At 39.0% G+C, this 21,916-nt stretch overlaps 1 protein-coding gene across 6 annotated transcripts in view; it reads right to left on the reverse strand.

The window, feature by feature from the left end:
• Positions 1 to 1,762: 1,762 nt before the first annotated feature.
• The window catches only part of LOC149175229 (phosphoinositide phosphatase SAC2-like), a 282,478-nt gene continuing 262,324 nt past the window's right edge, over positions 1,763 to 21,916 (reverse strand). For all 6 annotated transcript variants that reach the window (XM_089419554.1, XM_089419552.1, XM_089419551.1 and 3 more), the window contains 2 exons: positions 2,506 to 2,578; positions 1,763 to 2,405 (listed from right to left, as the gene is read on the reverse strand). In XM_089419554.1, the coding sequence (XP_089275680.1) occupies positions 2,205 to 2,405; positions 2,506 to 2,578 (274 nt within the window). In that variant the 3' untranslated portion in view covers positions 1,763 to 2,204. The remainder of the gene's footprint in view (positions 2,406 to 2,505; positions 2,579 to 21,916) is intronic.

Raw genomic sequence — 21,916 nt, forward strand, 5'->3', positions numbered from 1 at the left:
ATTAAGATGGGTTTCTTTAGAGAAGGTCAGGTGACTTATTTTATTTTATTTTATTTCATTTTGGTTGTTTTATCATGCATGAATTATGGGGAAACATGGAATTCTCATAGGTTGGGTGGCAAAACAAAAGTACAAAAGAGATGGATGTTTATCGAAGGGACTGGAAAACAATATTTGCATTGAGTGGAACAATGCTTACCTAGGTATAATGAATGACTGGCAGTAGATAAATGGATGTTGAATTGACAAGGCATGCTTTCTTTGATCACTCTTGACAATGGAAAAAATTCTATGCCACTTTTGCTCAATTGCCACACTTTTGCAACCCTAGAATTTTGTCCAAATGTAGTGTGGCACGCCTTTGAAAACTTTCCAAAGGTGTGATTAGTCTCTTCAAATTCACTGCATTGTCTTGAGCTTTATCTTGCTACAAAATATTGAATATCATACTCCAAAATTTGAGACTACAATACATCACAATATGGCTATCTTTCAAATCTTGCAAATGTGTGATATGTCATGTCAAAAAAAATTCGGGATATGAGCAATGATCTTTCTTTATTGCTTTGTCACATACTTGGAAGTTTTACAAGTATGTAATGAGCTAGAACTTCACTTGCTCTCTTTTCTTTTGTCACTAACTTTGTGATATGTAATGTTGTGACTTTGTTAAGTGGTAGTGTATCACATTTTTTAAAGTTTTGGAATATTGTGACACATTGCAATTCCTCAAATTTTTCCAAGTTGCGATGTGGCATGAACTCCAAAGTCATGGGAAGTTGCAATGTATCACAAATTGAGTTCTATGAAATTGCAACATATCACAAACCAAAACTTTTGACACTGAAACATATTGCAGCCTTTAAGTTTTTGCAAAATTGAATCTTCTATAACAAAAAGAAAGAAAAGAGCTTCAAATATTTTGTGAAGATTGCTTAGAAAGTTGATAAAAAAGTAAAAAAAATCTAAAACCTAAAAGAGCAATCTAAAAGTTATGAAATCATGAATTAGGGGCTTATTAAGAATGATTCTCTTGAAATTATAGAAAAGGAAAAAACAAAAGTAAGGACTCAAACTTTTTGCCTTTGTCAAAGCAAAAGGAAGTTGTTACTTGCATAACACATATTTAACAGTTCACTGCAGCTAAATAACAATTCCATGATTTATCATCACCACCTAACATTACATGATTATCACCACCACCTTGGATAACAAATATGGGGTGAGATTTGGTTTTTAGCTTCATGTATTATGTTATCACACTGACATAAATACTAAAATGTCAATGGGATTAGCGGTAAAACAAAAAAATAGAATAAAATTCTGTGTTATTGTCACATTCTATTTTTTAATTATTACACGTGCATAATTTAGTGGTATGAGCTTGGTTAGTATTTTATGCATTATTTTAGGCTCCCATTTTACTGGGGTTGTTTCCAAACTTAATATATGCTATAAAATACTTGAGAACACCAATGTTTACCAAAATAACTGGGTAAATTTAAATGTTTACCAAAATAACTTGGTAAATTTAAAAAACTGAATTTTTATTACTTGATATATATATATATATATATATTTTGTTTCTTTCAAAATTCTCCTGATTTTATTTTATTATTATTTTCCAAACCCTTGCCATTTTTCCAACATCTTTTCCTTTGTTTAATTCTATATCCAATTCACTTTGATTCATGACTTATGTCCATATTTATTGTACATAGTGAAAGTTAGTATCTCCAAAAGTATGTCATTTAAACCTAAATCATCCTAAGAGTAAACTACCTCAATCAATTTAATCACGAAATAATATGCCCATGAAATCTTCACTGACTCAGACACCTGTTCTCTCAAACTCCGAGATAGTTAATCGAAGTTATATCATTCAGATATGAAATATTTACAAGAACTGTTTTCAGGATCCCCGCCACAGATTGAATGGATTTCCACTACGGGAGCAGACAATGCCCGAAAGATTTTGAATATCCATCCAAGAGAATTAACTCTACTATATACATGGGCATTTTTATTGAATAATGTGCCTAATATGGAATCCAACATTTTGCTGGATCCAAGAATGCATTTTACAAATGAAAGAATCTAGAGAATGTAGACGACTGCAATGCAGTCTGCACTTGATTTTACACTCTTAAGAACCTGAAACTGATATGGAAAAATCAGACTCAAGGCGAGCAATTGACATGAAGTCACCGTGTTACACTGTATACAAGTGAATGTCCATGACAAACCCAGTCAACAAAAGTGCTTGAGAATTCACTTGGGCATTCTCCACCTGGGGTTTCTCCTAAACTGCAACCAGGTCGATGGATCTCCTGAACTGCCAGCTCCATGCCTGGTGTTTCTTTGTCTTGGCCACTTGCCTTCTGAGGTTTGTCTGTTTTCTCAGTCTGATGCACACAATTTTGAATTGTTAGATGATATCTTCTAGTTCAAACTGTTTACAAATCAAATAACATTTAAATGTACATGGTAGATTCAGTTTTATACCTCTGATCCCTGATCATGTTCAATATTTGAATCATCAATTTCGATGATGCTAGTGATACTAGTAACTGAGTATCTGCATCCAGTTTAAAATCAACACAAGAAACAATTATTGCACAGAAAAAACGGTAATGTACAATTGCCTACAATGTTAAAATCCAAAAAGAGACCATTAATTAAACCACAATGTTAATGTTTTTGCACGGTTCGCTTCTTTTTTTGAATCTGAAGGGGTGGTGCATCACAAACAGGAATTGAAACCACAGAAACTGACAACACAGTTGAAGTAAACTCCTTGTAATGTATGTTAACCTGTAAGAGCAGTTTAATATGTATGACCTGATAGTGGGGAGTCATAAATATGGTGGTTGCAAATGGTACGAGTGGTAGTTGTGAGACCATCAGATATGGTAACTGGAGTCACATGGTTAAACGGGTGTCACATGGCTACGTGTATCAATATCGTTAACGTATATTTGAATTCTGATTTTAATTCACTAGGATATGGAAAAAACCCTCACTAGGAAAAACCCAATTCGAAATAAATACACTAGCATATATCTTACTAATATGAAAAAATTCTTGTTTCAATAAATACTTGATCAGATACAAGATAGTGAGGTGAAGGGGCATTCTTATTGATGAATGGACATTTTAGCAAATTTTCAGCAGACAGCTTCTTCACTGGATCGTATTCCAAGCATGACGCAGCCATCTTCTAGAACGACTAGGAGAATTTCGTATCAGTAAGTTTTGGAACGATATCTTTGGTCAGGTTAGCGATGACTTTCATTGGCTGACTCCAATAAGTAAAGTGGGAGGCCTTAAGCAAACTCCATGGCAGTCATGCGAAACGAAGATATGTCATCTTTGCAGTCGTATCCTCCCACTATTTCACACAATATGATATCAGACGCCATCCAGAAGACAATGTCCCCATACGTGTATCTTATCATAACGAATCGAATCCATAATCGGATGAATATTCGTCTGAACTAAATTTCTATATGGGAGGGGTCAATTTGACTGAATTCTGCTACTATGCTAGTAAGCGCTGTCTCATTTTGGCTGACACTGGTTTTTTTGGCACAAGGTTGATCTGTTGTTACTTGCTGCCGAAGTCAATGCCGATACGCAAAAGAATAATAAAATCAGCTCAAAAACAAAAGATTGAATATTGACAAATCGAATTTTGTCACTTTGTGATCTATTGTCTGCATCGAACCTGCAAGAGTTGACTTGTATGAAGAAACGGCGTGTGTGGTGCCTGTGCTCGTTTCTAGAGAATTATGCTCGTAGAGGCCACATAATTGTTTTTTTAAATTGATGTTCGTTGTTGAACGACTCGCTGTCGTGCTCTTTTTGGATTTTGTATTGTGGAAATTCAGTTTTGCAGAGCTGTTTAGAAGGGAAGGTCAATGATCAGAGATAAAATTCAATGCGTCGAATGAATGAAGACAGGCAATAACCATGCCTTGGAACTTTTTAGTTTTCGCCTTTTGTTAGGTGGGGGCGTCAATCTACATAAGAGAGCAGAGGAAAATTGTGTGAAATTTCCATGATTGCAGCAATTGGATATTAATCTTCTAATTTATGCAGTTTATTTGTCTTCAGAAAATTAAAATTACGGGAAATAACAATTAATTCACCACTGCAACCTAATGTGTCAAATGAATCAGAATTCAGACAATAACCGTGTGTTGGAACACTTTAGTTTTTGCCTTTAGTTAAGTGGGAGCGTTAATTTACATAAGAGAGAAGAGGAAACACGTGTGGAAACCACAATTGGATATTAATCTTGTAACTTATGCAGTGTATTTTGTCTTCAGAAAATTACGGGAAATAACAATCACAATTGCAGCAATTGGATATTAATCTTGTAACTTATCCAGTTTATTTGTCTTCAGAAAATTACGGGAAATAACAATTAATTAACTACTGCAATCTTCACAAAATTAAATGAAGGAAATGAGAAAATAATGCACACAAAATTATGGACACCAAGATTTTTGGACAATAGTCCTGGAAAAACCCCAATGTGGAGAAAGCCAGTGCAACAAATGAGGGTTTATATTAGTAATTCTTCAGCAATTTAAGAATACATCAAACTGCTTGCATGACACTGACAAAGCTCCAACAAATGATAATCTCACTGGCAAAATAATCTGGGGAAACAGTCTCTTCCAGCAAACTTGCACTTCCTCTTGGCACTCCCATTGCTGCCTAGAAATGCACAGTCTGCTTTGGAAAATCTGCAGAGCCTCCGGGAAAATGCCCTTGCAAGTAAAACTGCCTCCAACACTCCTCTTGGCACACTCGCTCTGCCTCCGGGTGATAGATATGGCACTAGTACTACGAATTGAGCTCTCCTTTGCAATTCACACTGTCTAACTGGGTACTCACACTGCTAATTTCGGCTTCCTTCTCTACAAACAAAATCAACCTCCTTCCTACCTTTGGAAACTGGAAATCACAATGGAAATCTTCTTCGGAAATCTCCTCCCAAATCTCTGCTAAAACCCTTGCTACTGGTGTCTCCCTTTGCTTCAATTGTGCCCTTGCTAACTTTGCAACTGGGTAAGTCGAATTGCTCAAGTGTGTCTCTCCAACCCCATCGACTTGCTCTTTATAATATCTTGTTGAACAATCAATGACCATGATCTAATCACAATCAATGACTAAAATCATCTTGACCACATCAAGTGACTTTTCTGGAAGCCTCTAGAGCAAAATCGGTTTTCCTCAATTAATTTGATTTAATTAACCAATTTTCTAAAGTTAAACTTAGGGAAATTTTAATAATTGGCTAATTAATCTAATTGAGGTGTTTTCTTTCAAAACCTTTTCTGGGTATTGGAGAAAATGTGTCCCCTAGCCTCATAGACACTGTTGTCGCACAAAGTGTCTAAGCACCGCGACAACGCTCAGAGTAAGGGCTGTCACTCTTGATCCTTACTCCGTTTAGATTCTCTCTTAGGCAAGTCAAAGGGGGTAGTCCCTAAGATAAATGGATGAGAAACCCTGTGGAACACAGGCTCTAGGAGATTTTAATGATAGACAACTTGATGAATTTAAATGAACCTTGATTAACTCATATGAATAGATTAAATGCTAATGTAACCAAGGCATGACCACTAGATAGAAACAATGACCAGTGCTTTTATGCTAAATTAACCGTCAACTAAGTAAAACAAGTTATCTAGAACAATCTTCAATATGTGACGAATAATGACAATCATGAATAATCAATATGAACGCCTAACACTGTATCACACAAGATATTCCAAATTTAAGACGATTATCGTTAATGACCAAGATTTAGAATTAATTAACCCTTTCCAAAAGTCAATATGATTTATCGCACCTTGACCATAGAAGAATCATAAAATTTAAGATTTAGCATTTAACATCAGAAACACCAAAGGACTTTAATTTAGGCAATAAACATTAATGCAGTAAAACAAATCAATGCGTTTAAAAATCAAAATTTTTAATGGGCCATAGGCCACATTAAAATTTTTAATGTTTAAGCGAAAAATCCTTTAATTTGTTTCATTTTAAATCCTTAGTCACAAATTTAAAATTTTTTGAATTTTTTTAAAGATTTTTAAATGTTTAGGATTTTAAAAGTTTTTAGATTTTTAGAATTTTAATTTTTTAATTTTTATGATTTTCAAAATCAAAATGAAATTAAAAATAAAATAAAGTGAATTGAAATCAAAATATTAAAAAATAAAAACCAAAATAGAATAAAATCTCAGATAAATGAAATAAAAATGAAAAAAGTACTCTAACCTTAACCCCCTAATGCATATACATTAAAAAAAAGAAATTGAACCTAAACCTAACGCATTCTAAAACAAAGTAAAAGAAAATGAAAACGCAATGTTTTGTTTGCTTGTGCAGGTGTAGCAGCGGCGTGGACAACGAAGAGAGTAGCTCGAGCTGCAGTTTAATGGTTGCGAAGGAGTTAGCACGCAGAAGGGAAGAGAAATCGCAAAGGGGACTGCGTCAAAGAGCAGGTGGATGATGGAAGAGCCCAGTGGAGAGGAGGGATAAGCAGTGAGAGGACAACGAGGGCGAGGGATGGATGCAGGGGAGACTGCAAGAAACTACGTGAAGGAGACGCTACAGACAAATGATGGGTAGCAAGAGAGAGAAGGTTTCAAGGAATGAAATGGCTACAGGTTGAGGAGTTTGGCAACGTAAATGCGTGGAGGACACGGAAGGAAAGGGTGCAGTGAATGGAGCTGCGTGAGGGTTTGCAGGATAAGAGGGGCAGCGTGGGTTAAGGAGAGGGTAGCGTGCAGGCAGATTGGATGTGGAATGGGTGGCTGCATGGGGATGGAAGAGAAGGGTAGTGGAGCAACAAAAAAAATGCGTGCAGGTTTGGCAACGAAGAATATGCAAGAAATAGGGTTTAGGCAGTTGCAAACAGCGTAAATGAGCAGGGACAGAAACGAAAAGAGGACTGTGTGAGGTTGGACAGCAGATTAAAGCTACAATGAGCTATGGAGCTGTAGGCTGAAGGTTATGCACAACAGAAGAAGGGTTTCTAAAGATAAATAAATTTCAAAATACACAGTAAACCCCAAAACCAGATAGCCAATCAACCTGCAAAATGGTGGCCCAGAACTTAAATTTTTTTCTAGAAATCTTAATTAAATTTTTTAAATTGCTCTACTTCAGATTTCTTTGAAACTCTTATAAAATTTCTAGATTTTAAAGAAAAAATTAAAACTCTTGGACTGTGAAATCTAGACATGATCCTTGCCAAAATGGTGCTGATGGACCCCAGAGATCCAGATCTTACCCCCCAGGGCCTAGATCTGGACTCTGCACAGATTTCAGCTTTAGATATGCAGTTATAGGACGACAAAAAACACCCAAACGATATATACAATGACCCAAAAACTAAAACCCCGAAAACCCAAGTTAGAAAACTGAAAATAATTTTACAGATCTATGTACATAAATGGCATATCTATAAGATCTAGGGAGTGTGAGTCCAACTCCGCTCCCAGATATGATGATCTAAGGCTTTCAACAATCAAATCTAATGATTTAGCATAGAAAAATTATTTTTTTTGAATTTTAGAGGAGGTACTGAGCTCAAAACCCTTCATGCATCACCCATAAAAAATATCTTATGATAAGCCCGGGATCAAATTTAAGCTGGGCTCTTCAGAAAACACGGATTGGGAGTTGACTGGTTCAACAGAGAACTTCCCCGAACGCCCGATGATCTAAAAATCAAGAAGTTCCAACAAAACTCAATTTAGTCATCAACATAGAGCGAGAAAACAATAATAAAATTTAGATTTAATAGAGATACCTGCTATTATATTCAAAACTTAAATTATCATTCAAACCCCAGCGAATGAGCAAGATACATGTACTCAAATTGCTCTTCAGAAAGCTATCATCAATGGCTAAAAAGAAATCTATGCATGAAAATGACACATCTTACAGTATTTCCATGAAGAGTAACACCAATAGAAATTAACCCCAAAGTCTTTCTTTATTGCTCATATAAAAAATTACAAGAGAGTTTTTCGCTTAGTACACGATCCAGAGATCAGATGAACTGACTGACAAATGACCTCCTATTTAAAGATAAATCCTCCAACGGCTAGTTCGAGTGATCCTTGTCAAAGCAATCTCGACCGTTGATGAGGATTAAAATTTCTTTTAATCTCATGTGTTGAAATATTAAATTATTGAGGAAATTCGAAATTTTCAATCAAATGCATTTTAATTAATTCAAAAATTAAATTTTTGAATTAATTTCCTCAAATATTGGCTTTGACTTAACCCCAGAAACCAAAGGCTTAAAATTTGGCAAAATAATTAATTTACCTTAGTTCCTAGACCTCTTAAACTTTAATTTTTTAAGGATCAACGAATTTTGCCTTTAGAGAATTTAAATTTACTTAGGACCTAGAACTAATCAAATTTCTGGTTTAAGGTTTTAATTAATATTGGCCAGAAAATTTAATTAATTAACATATGAGGGGATAAATTATTTTTCTAACCCTCAAGACACTTTACATCATAATTTTTACATTTTTTACATCTCAAGGGGAAAACCCATTTGCAAAAGACCCTCACAGACTACCCAATTCTGGGACACAAAATATAATCTCGCAGATCAAACAATTTGTAATAAAATAACCTAACCAAATAGTTAGGATTATTCTCAAATCACTTTTACATAGATTTGATCTAGAACACTAGGACTCCCCTAAGATTCCAGTGACAAAACCACTTCGGCTTTGAAGTAAGGCTGAAGGAAAACTCTGCCGACCATCCGAGAATGGATCAGTGAGACAAAAAACCTCCCGGAATGTAGATCATCACCAAAAAATTAGGTTTACCTAGGCAATTACATATATGACACGGATCTGTTGAGATTATTTACAGTGTACACATGCAGAAAGGGTTTACAACATAACATGATGATCAGGCTGATGATGATAGTTGAACGACACGGACACGTCGATCAGGGGCTATTCCTTTTTTGAAAAAAGGGTGTGTACTGCTATGGGTGGTTGACATGTAGTGGTCAACAGACACCATATAGACTAGAACACATGTCTGCTATTACCAAAAACTAACACTCGTTCTTAGCGAGGAAGCTGTTTTCCACTACACCCATTTTATCCCTAAAGAAGACAAACTTTAGCCTACCCAAGGCCTTCGTGAGAATATTTGCAACTTGTTGATCTGTGGGAACATGTTGTAACCAAACAGATCCACACCGCACAAAATCTTTGATGAAGTGGCACCTTAGGTCAATATGCTTTTGTTGGAATTTCTAAGTCTAACTGTTAGAAATCCTTCATGTACTTTTTGATTTATTTCTTCCTACTTGTTCTGTTAATTAACAAGTTATTTACCATGTAAATACTGAAAATAAATACAAGTACATGCTCAACACATGCAGATCATCAACTGAAGGAAAAACAAGAACACAAGTGACACCGTTATTTTTGGACTAATGTCCCCAGAAAAACCGGTGCAACTATTTGAGGGTTTTATTATTAAACAATTTTCGAATACAATCTAGGTGCCAGAAATGGCTCACCCAATAGAGAATGCTCTCGGCAGTAGTACCTCTCAGTTGGAGACAGATATTCCGACCAAAAACCTTGGATGTACAATCCCACAGCTCTCAACTCCAATTTGCCCCACGAAATCTCCCAACATCAGCCTCTCTGGCCCAGCATCACCCCAACTAGCCCTGCGTCAGCCTCTAGAGGCTCTGCGTCACCCACGTTGGCTCTCTCTGGCACTGCGCAACTCTTGGCTGCCTCTGTGTGGCCTCTGGCTACTATTGCGTGGCCTCTAGATGGCTCTACGTTAACCCTTTGTCGACTTCTGCGCTAATGCTCCTGGTACCCTCTCTGCCTCTCTGCTTCTGTATTCACTACCCCTCAGCTGCAACTCTGATCACTCCTTCGATTTCCTCAGCAAGCCATGGCCCAGAAAATCGTATTCTTGATCAACTCGGTGTGTTCTCCCAGTGACCCTCAAGTGTCCTTTTATACTTTTCTCGTTGACAATTCAACAATTGAGATTAAGTCCCTAATCAATGACTAAGATTAGATTTGGCTTAATCCGTGACTTTTGGACCATTCTAACTTAGTTTTATATTAATTCACATATATTTTATTTTCCCTAAGTTTAGACTTAGGGACTCCATTAAAAATATTAGTTATTTTAATATCTCCCAAACTGGTTAGATTCTGCACAAACCATTTCTGGGTATTGGAGATCTCATATGCTTTAGCCTCTCCACCAATTTTCGTGGCTAGAGCACATCTGATGCTACTCCAAATCAACAACTTTGACATATCATGAAACATTGGATTCTCAAAGAGCCTGATGCAACTCTGATTATCACAATAGATACTGGTCGAATCCAACCACTGACCAAACAAACCCACTAGCAGCTTCCGAAGCCAAATAGCTTCGCATGTGGCCATGTATTATGCCTCTGCAAATACTCAATGCCACAAGCTTCTACTTTCTACTGCACCAAGAGACAATCCCTGATCCAATACTAAAGCAACACCTTGAAGTGTTTTTTCGATCCACTGAACTGCCTGCCCAACCTGCATCTGTATATCCACATAAAATAACACCACCACCTCGAGCATATCTCAAACCATACTTGCCTGTACCTCGCAAATACCTCAAAACATTTTCACTGCTATCCAATGCACCCTCTTTGGTTCCACCATGAATTGACTAAGAGTATTGATCGTGAAACAAATGTTTGGCCTTGTTTTGACCAAATACATAAGAGATCCGATGTGATGCCTATATAAGGTTGGGTCCACATCTACATCTTATGATGCATCGATCTTCCTCCAGTTGGTAATCATAGGCATGGACATGGGCCTACAGTCCTGCATCTTGAACCTCTTCAGGATCTCCATAGCATATCTCCCTTGTCCCAGGAAGATCTCTTCGTCCGTATGCCATACCTCCAGGCCTAGAAAGTATTGCAATTAGTCCCAAGTCCTTCATCTCAAATTTTGCTACCAAGTCCCTATTGCAGTACTCTATGAGCCCTGATGACCTTGTTAAGAAAAGATCATCCACATACAAAACTAAGATGAGTGGGTTAGCTCCTACCATCAAATAGTAGAGGTTGGAATCAATTTCGTTCTTCATGAAGCCCATTTGCTGCAAATAACTATCTATTTGACCATACCATGCATTAAGAGCTTGTTTGAGCCTGTATAGTGCTCTCTTCAATTTGCACAAGTGTATACCTCTCTCATGCATCTCAAAACCCTTTGGTTGTTCGATATACAACTCCTACTCTATCACCCCCTTCAAGAATGTTGCCTTGACGTCCATCTGGTGAATTTGCCATCCCATATGTGCTAATAGAGATATCATTGCCCGGATAGAGGTATATCTGGCCACTGGTGCGAAGGTCTCCTCGTAGTCTATGCCTTCCTTATGTGCATACCCTTTGGCCACGAACCTTGCCTTGTACTTCTCTACTCTACAGTTTGCAGCATATTTGATCTTGTATATCCATCTGGGGTCAACTATTGCCCTGTCCATTGATCTAGGCATGGCCTCCCATACATCGTTGATCATAATGGAGTTATAATCTTCCACCATGGCATCCTGCCACACCTGATGTTGTGCATCCTCCTCATAACTGGAAGTTTCCCTCAGAACAAGACTCCTCATCGGGCATTGTGCAAGATTACTTCAGAGAAAGTATTCATAGGGAAGACACTTGAAATCAATCATTTCAGGATATTTGGGAGTTTAGCATATTGCCACATACCCGAAGAAAAGAGGAAGAAGCTGGATCAGACTATGGAAAAGGGATATCTGGTGGGATATAGTGAGAATGCTAAGGCATACAGAATCTATCTTCCAGGGAGCAGGAAGGTAGTAGTACGACAAGATGTAAAGTTCATGGAGGATAGGGCTTTCAGAAGATCTCGTGAGATGCCTTCGAAGTAGCAGCTGAAAGAGGAACTGTTGGTTAAGCCTCTTCAACCAACAGAAGTAAAGAATTCTTCCTCAGGTCAGGAAGATTCTCAAGATGAGGAGGAGGAGCGAACATAAGCACCTACTGGCAGAGGAAGAACTAGCAAGGAACTTTGTCAGATTCTGCGAGATGCAGAGGAATTCATTGGTGCGCAAAGAAACAATAAGAGGGAGCGAAAACAACCAGATAGATATCAGGCATTAATGGCATAGGATGGACAACCTGCCAGTTTCAAGGAGGTAGCCCAACGTCAGGTTTGGCTAGATGCGATGGTGGAGGAGTACAACTCCATAATGGTGAACGATATCTGGGAGGTGGTGCCAAGGCCTCAAGACAAATCAGTGGTAGGTTCAAGATGGATCTACAAGATCAAATACGCTGCAGACGACAGTGTTGAGAAATACAAGGCCCGGTTTGTGGCTAAGGGGTATGCTCAAAAGGAAGGGATTGATTATGAGAAGACCTTCGCCCCGGTAGCCAGGTATACATCTATTAGGACCGTGATATCTATTGCAGCCCAGATGGGATGGGAGATCCATCAGATGGATGTCAAAACAACATTTCTAAATGAGATAATAGAAGAAGAGGTATACATTGAACAACCAGAGGGCTTTGAGACTCATGAGAAGAAGTCTCATGTATGTAGATTGAAGAAAAACTTGTATGGGTTGAAACAGGCACCGAGAGCATGATATGGTCGAATAGATGGCTACTTGCAGAAGATGGGATTGGTCAAGGGTGAGGCAGATCCGAATCTCTACTATTTGGTTGTAGAGAATGAGCCGCTAATCTTGGTATTGTATGTGGATGATCTCTTTCTGATAGGATCATCCAGACTCATTAGGGATTGCAAGAAGAACCTAGCCACAAAATTTGATATGAAGGATTTGGGACAAATGCACTACTTCCTAGAGTTGGAAGTTTGGCAGTAGAAGGGAGAGATCTTCCTTGGGCAAGGGACATATGCTACAGAGATCTTGAAAAAGATTCGGGATGGAAGACTGTAGACCCATGGCCACGCCTATGATCACCAACTCGAAGAAGATTGATGCATCAGAAGACAAGGATGTCGATCCCACTCTATACAAGCAACTCATAGGGTCCCTGATGTATCTGGTCAATACTAGGCTAGACATTTGCTACGCTATCAACACCCTCAGTCAATTCATGGTGGAACTGAAGAGGGGACACTGGGCAGTAGCCAAACACGTTCTCAGGTATTTACAGGGAATAGTCGACTATGGACTCTTGTACACCAAGGGTAAGGATATCAGTTTGAGTGGATTTACTGATGCAGATTGGGTAGGAAGTTCAGTGGATTGGTAAAGTACCTCTGGGTACTGTTTCAACATTGGATCACGAATGACCTCCTGGTGCAGTAGGAAACAAAGGTCCGTGGCTCTGAGCTCATCGGAGGTAGAATATATGGCAGCGAGCACAACTTCGTGTGAGGCCATATGGCTTAGAAAATTTCTTGTGAACCTATTCAGAAGGAATATGGAGGCGACCAGGATCATGTGCGATAATCAGAGTTGCATCAAGCTCTCTGAGAATCCAGTGTTTCATGATAGGTCAAAGCATATTGATATCCGGTGTCACTTTGTCAGGGACTATGTCCAACAAGGAGTTGTACAGTTGAGCTACACTCCCACAGGAGAACAGGTGGCGGACATCCTCACCAAGGCCCTTGGGAAGACAAAGTTTGACTACTTCAGGGAAAAGATGGGGATGGTCAAGAACCTGTTTCAGTACCAGAAATGGGAGTGATAACAACACGGATGCAGAGGGAGTTGCAGTGCGGACGTTGTGTTGGGAGAAAGGACCAGTAGCAACATAAATGCAGAGGGAGTTATCGTACAGATGCAACAGTGGCAGTGGCAGAGCCATGGGCAGTAGTACAGGATGTAGCAATGCAGAAGATGTTGGGTAGGGAAGCTTAGCATCAGCACAGGGACTGATGCCAAATGATCAAGGTGATACTCAGTGAGGAGTATTACTAGAGCACAATCCTCACTAAGAGGGAGTGTTGATTTGAGGTAGCATCGGATGTGCTCTAGCCACGAAATTTTGTGGAGAGACTAAAGCACATGAGATCTCCAATACCTAGAAAGGGTTTGGGCAGATTCTAAATAGTTTGGGAGATATTAAAATAATTAATATTTTTAATGGAGTCCCTAAGTCTAAACTTAAGAAAATTAAAATATTAATGTGAATTAGTATAAAAATGTGTTAGAATGGTCCAAAAGTCATGGATCAAGCGAGAGCTAATCTTAGCCATTGATTAGGAACTTAATCTCGACCGTTTATTTGTCAACGAGAAAAGTATAAGAGGAGGCTTGAGGGTCACTTGGAGAACACACTGAGGGAGACCAGTCAATTCAATTTCTAGAGTGGGGTTAGCTGAGAAATTGAACCAGAGGTCTGGTGAGCAGTCAAGAGGCAACAAGTACGGAACAAAAAGACGGGATCTGCCGCGGGAGATTAGCGCTGATGCAGGAGAGGCAGACGCAGGGCATTTCAGGTAGACGCAGAGCTAGCAGGAAATTGTGCAATCACTAGCTGGGCCTGCGTGGGTGATGCAGAGAGGCCCAAGGCTGACACAGTCAAGCAGGGGCTGACGCAATGTGTCTGAGAGCCATGCAGAGGTCAGTCAGGCTGATGCTAGGACTGGGAAAAGTGCTAGAGAATTTTTCTCTGTGTGGGTAAGCCAGTTTGGCACCTTGATGTACTGAAGAATCGCTGAATAATAAAATCCTCCCTTGCTGCACCGATATTCCCACATTGGGTTTTTCCGGGGACTATTATCCAAAAATACCTGTGTCAATGTGTTGATTCTTGTGCATATGTTTGTTTCTATATTACGGTGTGATATCTGCAGCAATATTTATTTTAATGTTTATTGAAGTAATTTCATAAATAACTTATTGTGGAATAAGTAGGAAAAGTAAATCAGTTGCTACAGTGAGATTACGGTGTGATATCTGCAGCAGTATTTATTTTAACGTTTATTGAAGTAATTTCATAAATAACTTACTGTGGAATAAGTAGGAAAAGTAAATTAGTTGCTGCAGTGATAGAATTCTCACACCCTTCGTTCCCCTCTCGTCACAACCTTGTGGCATCTACAAAGCATAATATTATGGGCAAAGATTGTGATAAGGAATTCTTGAAAGTGACCATTCATTCCACCATTGTGTACCTAGATGGGAAGCCCAAGACCTCTAGATCGACCTACTTTATTTCTCCTAGGACTTCCCTTTACCTCAAATGGAGATCATATTTTCCCGCCTCCCACCCGCTTCATTCGCCATGTGACTATGTCCACATTCGATTTGGGAGTTTCTACATGAGTAATCATACTGGCACACATATGTATATTGATGTGATGATAAGTTGGTTGCACTGGCTTTATGATTACACTTAGTATTAGCCTTACTATATGCATGTTAGGATAGGATGTATTGCATGTTCACTTTCTCATCAGAACTAACATCATATGATATTTCTCATGGTAGATTAGACGCATCTAAATTAAAATTTGCATATTTTATTTTTCTATTGATTTTATGGCCTAACACTGAGCATGTGCGATCATGAGATGTCGCAAAAGCATGCTGCCCCGTGTTCTTCATCTATTATATGTGCAGGTAACTGGTCTACAGTAACCAAGAGATTGATGGAGTTATCGTGACCTCTTGTTCGAGTAGCTTCCCCCACTTCTTTGAGAGATCACGTCCCAGTTGGAGCTAGATTTTGCCCACCATTTTGTGGGTGATATCCCTAGGATTTTTTTTCTCTAAGATGGTCCTCAGTCGGCAGCCAACAGCCCCTTGTAGCCACTAGCTAGCTCATTGTGCCATTTCTCCGACACCTGAGCCAGCCATGTTGTCCCTTGCCCATCTGCCATGATCGTATGTTTGAAGGTGGGCCTCCCAAACCTAAAGGTATGCCTTGTCATTTGGTACTAGAGTATTGTAGTTTTCTTATCATGGACACTTCTGGGCATGGATTGATGGGGGGATTCAGCGGAAAGAATGGGTCATGTCTGTGCCCTTGTCCCCTAGACCCCTTTTGGATATTAACTTTGCATTCTAGTCTTGTGGAATTTCTTTTACTAACCATGGATTGATGGGGGGATTTAGCAGAAAGAATGGGTCAGGTTTGTGCCCTTGTCCCCTAGACCCCTTTTGGATATTAACCTTGCATTCTAGTCTCGTGGAATTTCTTTTACTAACCATTTGGCTTTAGGGATGGCATTTCACGGGAAACCCTGATTTTGGTTGCGTGGTCCCGCTCCCTTATCCGCTCATATTACCCTGTTTCCACTCATTATTACCCCATTCATCATTTCTCCCACCTGGGTCCACATTCCTCCACTAGGTCCACATAGTGTTAACTTGCCCCTTCCCCTTGCCCACACCATGGGTCATGGGTTGGAATGAAGCCGGAGGTTGATGCAGCCAAAAACAAAGATAAAAGCATATTTGGCCACATTCAACAGGAAAATGTACCACAAAATGCAAAAGATGGTTGGGACAAACACATTTAGCACGTGGGCAAAAGCCAATACATGAGCTCTACCCGATCACCCTGGTTCCTACAGGTTCTATGAGCATACTTCATCATATAGGAACCCATGATTATCCCAACCCCTAGTGGGCAATGAGCCACCCTACCTTAAAGGGGGGTATTTACTGTTATATCTTATACATCATACTCTTCCCCCATAAGCCTTGAGCAGTTAATCAAAGAAAATCATAAAAAGGCAAAAGGAATATAAAGGAGGGCGGAAAAATCAAGGACGAGGCACCTCATGTACCACGATTGCTCCCTCTTATACATTATAAACTCAAGTGTGGGTTTCCCTCTTATTAGCTGCCCTTGTACCCCAACATGTGACCTAGAGTTGCCCCTTCTCATACTCTACTTCATTCACCTATCTGGCACATGCCACCACCTTTTGAAGGATGTACCTTGAATATATTATCCCCTTTAGAAGTAAAAATCACCTAATAGGATTCTTGGTTAACCCGATTTGGAGTTTAGGAGACATTGGCACATCCTGAAGCCCATTATGGAAGGGCAAACCATTATGAAGTCCCCACTTGTGGTCCATGATTAATAAGCTCATTTACTCGATTTCTCTAATGACGTTGTATTGGAAGGCTAGGGGACGCATTGGATCTTATGCAGGATTGCATATGTTCTCCATCTTGGGTTTGGTCTCCCTTTATGGGGTCCTAATCCTCTAGAGGGCTACATTGGCACATGTAGGGTTTGCGTTGAGAGCCACAGGCCTCCACAGCAGCAGACAACACTCCATGGATCCCCACTGCCATTCAGAGATTGCTCGTGGTTCATTTATTGGACGAGGAAAATGCACCTGATCCATCATGCCCAGCTGGCCCCAGATTTGCACCATACACTTGGCAGATGATCCAGGATTTGCATGATGATGTGGCATCACCTACATCATCATCCTAGCCCTTCCAGACGATCTACAGTAATCTTCGATTTGTTTGGAGACCCATGAAGACACCTGTGTGCCCCCGCATGTCATTTGGAGCACCACAAGTTATTACAAAGGGCCAACCCCTTGTCCACTGTTTTTGAGGGTCCTACTCTTCATTATGGCACCCATGGACCTCATTAGGCCTCTTAGAGGGCCCTACGACATGCATAGATTATTATTTGACCTCTTGAGAGGCTTATTCTTTCATTTATGAGCTAGTTTGGTGGGTTTGTCACCAAAAGTTGAATTATTAGAACATTATTTTATTTTTGGGGCTTATGTAGGCCAAGGAGGCTAATTCGAACTCCTCATTAGTGTATAAATACAAGTGAGATGAGTTCATTTGCTCATCATCACTTTGGATTGGATCTTTTCTCTCTTGAGAATTTCACACTTTTTCTAGAGGATGAATTGGAGCTTTATGGATGAATTTTGATGTGTGGATATTGGTCTATCTTATCTTGGAGCTTCTCTTTTGTCAATTGTGGATGGTTGGATATATTCTGTTACATGTAAGTACATGCTTTTAATGTTATTCTTTTTTTATTGCCATAATGACTGGGATTTTCGCTATTTTTAGGGCTAATTGTTGCATGCATTTACTGCTTTAAATTGTGGAATTTTGTCTCTATTATAGCATCTCTCAATGTATGGACCATGTAATGTGAATGGAATCTCTTAGGGGTAATTCTATCAAAGAATTGACCTTGATAAGCCATTTCCTTTGCACATCAAAGTATAAAAGCTACAAGATTGTTTCTCTTTGACCTAGAAGGCTAGCGAAGTAGTCTTGATGCCTCCTTGACCGAGAACCAAAGGCCCTCACTCTTATTCATCATAGACTCCATTCTCCCAAGACTAAGGCACTGATCTACCAAGTGGTGGTCACCTAAAATCACATCTTTTTCACCTTTTCCCAGGTCTAGCCAAGTTGGGTCACCTAGGGCATCATTTTCCCAACAAACTATCCCTCCAAAAAGTTTGATTTCCTAGGGTTCACTGCGTTGGTGTCTCCTCAAGAACTCTGCCAATTTTGAAGCCATTCTAACGGTGGAGTTGGGAGAAAAACCAAGCCCTAGCTCCAGGATCAAACTTTGCCCTAACATCCGCAAGGCTATTACCTTATAGGATCAACTCAACACCTTCAAGTGAGAATTCTTTATTTTATCCTTTCCACCACCTTGCCTAGGGTAAGAACATCATTGGTTGCCATACTTTTTCCTCCTTCCCTAGACTAGGTCCACTTGGTCCTGTGTGGTCTCATTCCTTTGAAAAGACAATTCTTCAAAAACCATCTGAGATACCAATTTCAACAAGGATTTTAGGGTTTGGGAAACTCCTTCACAATTCACATCCCATAAACCTAACCCTCAAACCTTCCCTTCCTTTCCTTAGAAGATATTGTACCTTGCTTAGAAAGCAAGCAAGCTCCATCCTTCAAGCTCTTCTGGGAAAGGGATTATTTGGATCACTCATATCCATTTATTGATTTATCCTTCATCGGTGACTCCATAACATACCAAGTCTCCTCCCATTGATGAAAGTCCATATATAGAAGGGAGCCTTAGCTGAGGTGACAGTGGGCTAAGTCTCCATTTAGTGGCATTGGCCTAGCATTTGCTCTTTAGGAATCCCCTTTAGGTCCTCTGCTAGTTTGAGCGGTAACAGGGCCTATGGTAAAATTCAAATCTACAAATTCAAATTTTAATATCCAATTCATACTTCAAACTTCATATTGGTAGAAGGCTGAAAGTACAAAACTTTAAAGATAGATTTAACATCTGCAATGTAATGAAAGAAAAAAAGAGGGTTAGATCTATTATTTAACCATTAACATATCTAAGAAAGAGAAGAATTGGTAGTGGGCACAAGAATCTGGTCCACAACTCCTCAAGCTTGAAGATGGACTGTCTTGATTTTCTAGTGCAATCAAGACTAGTACAATTTTTCAAACTGATAACTACTTCAAATGATATAGTATTACTTCTTTAGAGCATTCCAATTATCAAGCAGTTATACATGAAAAATTACAACCATTAACAATAGAGCAACAATAGAGATCATAATAGGCAATAAGACAAGAGACACCAAAATTTAGGCCAGAGGCTAGGGCAAAACCCATAAGGGGAAAACCCAACAAATCTTTCCTTATGAGGGAGAATTCAGTTTATCAAACTGTAATCAGAATATTCCAAACAAGATTCCAATTTTCTGACCTCAATATTTGCCAAGTCAAGCCAGTCAAAGGAAAACAAATAGTCAACATTGATCAAGTCAAGTCTACCACAGAGGGGCTGAATTTTAACCTGAGGTAGTTGAACAAAAGGGCTGAAATTCGGCTTGCTATACCACAGAAAGATCGGTCAAAATCAGAGGTTGACCGCAGTCAACAAGCCCAAAACAAAGATATAACTTCAGTCAAACCAACCAACGAATCACAGATGAAATTGGTCTCCAAGATCAGTCAACAATTCAGTCAAACTTGAGCAGATAATCCCAAGTCAACACTGGTCAAACAAAAGACAAATGGTTGGTCAACGCAGATCAGATCTTCTCCTTTCTCCTTCACACCTGTGATCTTGTTCTTCTAATGAACTTCTATTTATACATGTGCTAGTAGTTGGGTTTTTGACCTTGGGGTCAAACCCTTTCATTGAGTGGGGCCGACTTGTGCAATTGAGGCCGACATGGTCAACATAGAAAATCATAATTTCTCCTTTGATTTTCCAATGAAAATACTGACCACAGCTACCAATTTTCAACAGACTACAACATCCTTTCTTAGATGTGAAATCTAGCACAAATAGGTCAAGATAATTGCTACCCATAAAGTGCTATTAACCCAGTTAATTACTTCCTATTTCTTGTTCACAACAAAGTAATTCTTTTGCTGGAAGTAATGAATAATTACATGAAAAACACCATTCAAAAAAAAAATTGAAGCAGAAAATGTGAGAAACCAATCACACAATGAACACAAGTATTTTTCGATAAATGTCCCTGGAAAAACCCCAATGTGGGGAAAACCAATTTTCAAATCTAAGGGTTTATATTAATATCTTCAAAAAACTGCTTTTGAGAAATGACAACTGCTTACCTAACACTGGCTAAGCTCCGGCAAAAACTGATCTTCAATAATGCAAGTTAATTTGACCCTTTGGAAGCAACTCGACCCTCCTGTTCGACCTGTCTCGGCCCACATGCATGACCTGAAGAAATTCAATCTCCTCTGGCAACTCGCACAACTGGAGAAATAACTCGGCCTCCTATGGAAATCAACCTCCTTTGACAATTTGACCTCCCTCTGCAAATTGTGCTGCCTCTAGCAAATCACTTTGACAACTCCTAACCGCATTAAGAGACAGAATTCAAAAATTACTACAACCCCTTGCTGGTCTGTGTCAGATCATATTAAAAGTTTCAACCACTAACAGGTGGATAGACTCTAGACACTTGGTATCTTAGAGATCTATCAACCATGCTCAAAGTGGGTCTTCTTAGACCTATGTAAAGTTAAAACCAAACATCTCTTTGTTTTAGGTGAGTTTGGAGATGGTTTCAAAGTAAATCCATCTCTACCTATCAAACAAGATGCTTTACAAAAATATTCAATACTCACGAATAAGTTAATAGATAATGGGCAATCCAAGATGGTGGGGTAGATGGAAGCAAAGGTTCAAAACTACTTGGAACGTGCATCCATCATTTAGGACCAAATTGCTTGGTTGCCTAGTCCTCAGCAGCACCCTTGAAGTCACAGATGGCCTCTGCCAGTCTGGATTCACAGACAGCTATTGCCTGATATGCTAGAAATCTGAAACATTTAAGTATTCCATGGGGATGTAGGGTAGCCAAATTTTTCTGGGAATGGATAACATCTGGGTATTCTGCACTCTTTGTTGCTCCCCTTCATTGGAAAAGGGTCATATTTAGAGGTAACTGGATGATTAGACAAACAGGAAAGAATTATTGGGACAATTTACGCCCAACAATAATCTCCTTCTTGTGTAAAAGGCTTTTTTGGGCAACCTTTAATGGATATGTTGCAATATTACGTATGTGGAATGACTAAAAAATCAATTTTAGTCATTTTGTTTTGGGTCAGAATAGGAAAATTTAGAAAAGAATGGGACTCTCTGGCAATGAGCACATGAAGACATGCTGGCTCTTCTTGCCGATGTTGGAAGGGGAAACTGATATGCCTCTATAAAAATGTACAATTCTATAATGTATCATTTTGTGAACATGAATGAAATATCAGATCCATTTTTCTCAAAAAGAATATTGCTTCTTGAGTTCTGCAAAACTTCCTCTTAGCTCCATTCCATTTCTTTGAACAATTTAGAAAAACTCATTATTATGTCTATGTAATATTT

The sequence above is a fragment of the Pinus tabuliformis genome, chromosome 4_1, assembly GCF_031772625.1.
Source record: "Pinus tabuliformis cultivar Carrire ecotype Pingquan chromosome 4_1, CPIR1, whole genome shotgun sequence".
NCBI lineage: Eukaryota > Viridiplantae > Streptophyta > Pinopsida > Pinales > Pinaceae > Pinus > Pinus tabuliformis.